The sequence below is a fragment of the Gastrolobium bilobum genome, unplaced genomic scaffold, assembly GCF_033153095.1.
Source record: "Gastrolobium bilobum isolate Gb01-03AN ecotype WA unplaced genomic scaffold, APGP_CSIRO_Gbil_v1 utg341, whole genome shotgun sequence".
Lineage (NCBI taxonomy): Eukaryota > Viridiplantae > Streptophyta > Magnoliopsida > Fabales > Fabaceae > Gastrolobium > Gastrolobium bilobum.
Window position 1 is genome coordinate 513,801 of NW_026899046.1, and position 2,730 is coordinate 516,530.

General features: G+C 35.4%; 1 protein-coding gene across 1 annotated transcript; it reads left to right on the forward strand.

Annotated features, from left to right (window-relative positions):
- Nucleotides 1-283: 283 nt before the first annotated feature.
- Nucleotides 284-2,143, forward strand: LOC133286517 (bidirectional sugar transporter N3-like). Its single transcript, XM_061483938.1, has 6 exons — nucleotides 284-326; nucleotides 876-912; nucleotides 1,031-1,241; nucleotides 1,328-1,489; nucleotides 1,635-1,754; nucleotides 1,853-2,143. The coding sequence occupies exons 1-6, from the start codon at nucleotides 284-286 to the stop codon at nucleotides 2,141-2,143; spliced, it is 864 nt and encodes a 287-aa protein (XP_061339922.1).
- Nucleotides 2,144-2,730: the final 587 nt, after the last annotated feature.

Consider the following 2,730-nt stretch of genomic DNA (forward strand, 5'->3'; position numbering starts at 1 on the left):
TATAGGCAACCCCCCTCTCCACCCATAATAACAATATGTACTTTGTGCTATCTTTTTCTTTTTTTAGGTGCTTTATTTTCTCTGTACTATTTCTTTCTTTCTTTTCCTTCTCTCTCTATATGTCCGCTTGTGTATAAATAGCATCAGTTGCTAACACATCCTCATTCAGTGCCTGCACGAGATTGAGGGGTTGATTTGGAAGAAACCCAGCTATAAGGTTTCCTCAGCAACCCTCAAACCTTGTGCTTTTGCTTATAATCTAAAGAGGAAAAGAAGAGAGAGGATGGCTATCAACAACCCTTTGGCTTTTACTTTTGGCTTACTAGGTAACACACAATGGTCATCATCATAGCTATCTTTCAGTTGCTGAAAATTTTCTCTTTTTTTTCCCCTCTTTTCCTTCTTTTGGAACTATTCCTATAAATTATAGTTGAGTTCTAGGTTGATCACAAATTCCCACTTCATAGTTGTTCAGACATGAAGCATAGTGAATTCTAGCTGCTCTCTACATTTTTTTTTATTTTTTTTTTGAGTTAATACAATTCTAATTATCTTTTTGAGACGTGTCGGCTCCCTCTGATATTCCCACAAGCTTCGATTCTTTGAGCCGACTACGAGATAAATCAGAGTGCGAGATGGATCAAAGATAAAATTATTTAAATCTCTCCCAAAAGTAGCATGTAGTGATTGAACCGATTCTTTCCACTTACTTTGCTCCTTACTGCCAACTGAGGTAGCACCGTTTAGTTGCTCACTACATTTTTGGTGCACCGTGTTTTAACTCTTAATAGTTAATACAATAATCTATTCTAATCATAACCACTTGTAATTTTTCTAAAGCAAACAAATTAACAATGTCTCCTTTTGATATCTAGGTAACATCATTTCCTTCATGGTGTTCTTGGCTCCGCTGTAAGTATATTATATATACCAATTAATTGTTAGACTTCCATTTAATTAATGAATGTAAGACCTATTTAAATTTTAATCAATAAACATAACACCGTGTTTTTCCTTTCCTGAATTGCAGGCCAACGTTTTACAAAATATACAAAAAGAAATCAACTGAAGGTTTCCAATCATTGCCTTACTTGGTGGCATTATTCAGTTGTGTGCTTTGGTTATACTACGCTTTTGTCAAAAAAGATGCTTTTCTCCTTCTTACAATTAACTCAGCTGGATGTTTCATAGAGATTATCTACATTATCATGTACATAATCTATGCTCCTAAGGATGCCAGGGTATATATATATGAACCCCAACTATATGTTGATACATATATCACATTTGTCATGAAAGTTTATACTAAACTTTTAATTAATTGCAGATGTTAACCATTAAACTATTTGTGGCGATGAACGTGGTCTCCATCACCCTTATCTTCTGCACCACATATTTTGCTCTACATGGTTCCCTCCGTGTGCAAGTCCTTGGATGGATTTGTGTCTCAATTGCAGTGAGTGTCTTTGCAGCACCTCTAAGCATTGTGGTGAGTAAAAATTCTTCAATGCTTCTAAGTAGCCAACAATCAAATCTTTAGGATTGGATTTATAGGTCCCATGATCATTACTTACTTCATTCTAACCAATATGGGACTTAAGTACATCATTTGCCTGTTATGTGTCACTATGCAGGCACAGGTTATTCGAACAAAGAGTGTACAATTTATGCCAATAAATTTGTCATTTTTCCTGACATTGAGTGCCACAATGTGGTTTGCATATGGTCTCTTGCTGAAGGACATATGCATTGCTGTAAGTATCTTTTACATTGAGTTGGTTTAATAAGAAAGCAACATTATCAATTAATAATCAGCTATTAACGCTTTTTTTTTTTGTCCCATTTTATGCAGCTCCCAAATGTGTTGGGTTTTGCTCTGGGGCTAGTTCAGATGGTGCTATATGCTATTTACAGGAATGGTGGCGTTAAAAAACAGTTTGTGAAAGAGGAAAATGAGAAAGCATTAGAGCCAATGAAAAACATTGTTGTTGTGAACCCATTGGGGACTTGTGAAGTGTTCCCAATCCCAGTGGCTGCCAACGGTGTTGTTGATGACGTGAATCAACAACTAGAAGAGAAAAAAGATGTAGAAGATGCAAAAGAGCACGAGAAAAGCGTGGAAGCCAGTGAATTCCTTGTGTGATATTTGCATGATAACAGAGGCTGTTTCATGAACAATGTGAAGGCCTCGAGGATCTGCCTTATCTTTATATCTACGTTTGCTTATCATGTCATGTGTGACTTGATTTCAATACAATAATTTTCTCCTTCCAACTTAATTAAATTAGCATATTATATATGTCCAAAACTTAATTAATTAATATGCGTTTACTCCTTTTATCTATTCCTGTATATAAACTCAAGCGGCCGGAATGTTTGCAAGTATTGCAGCGCCTACTTTCATGAATTATATGAGAAAAAACAATATATCAATGATAAATGGTAAAAAATAATAATACAATAATCATATAAAAATGGGCAAAGATTTGTGCGAATGGATAACTTAAGATGGATGCAGACTTTTAACAAAATACTTGGTAATAAACCTCTTTCTCACAATTATGCATGTACATACGGTAGTAGCTTAGTTGGCGTATGGGATCTAAGTAGGTGGGGTGAGAGTATGTGTTCGAATCTCTCCAGTATCACTTTTGGAAAGGGTTTAAAGCCTTAATCTGAACCTGTCCCGGATCAAATTAGTTGCGAAACAATGAATCGATTGGAATATTT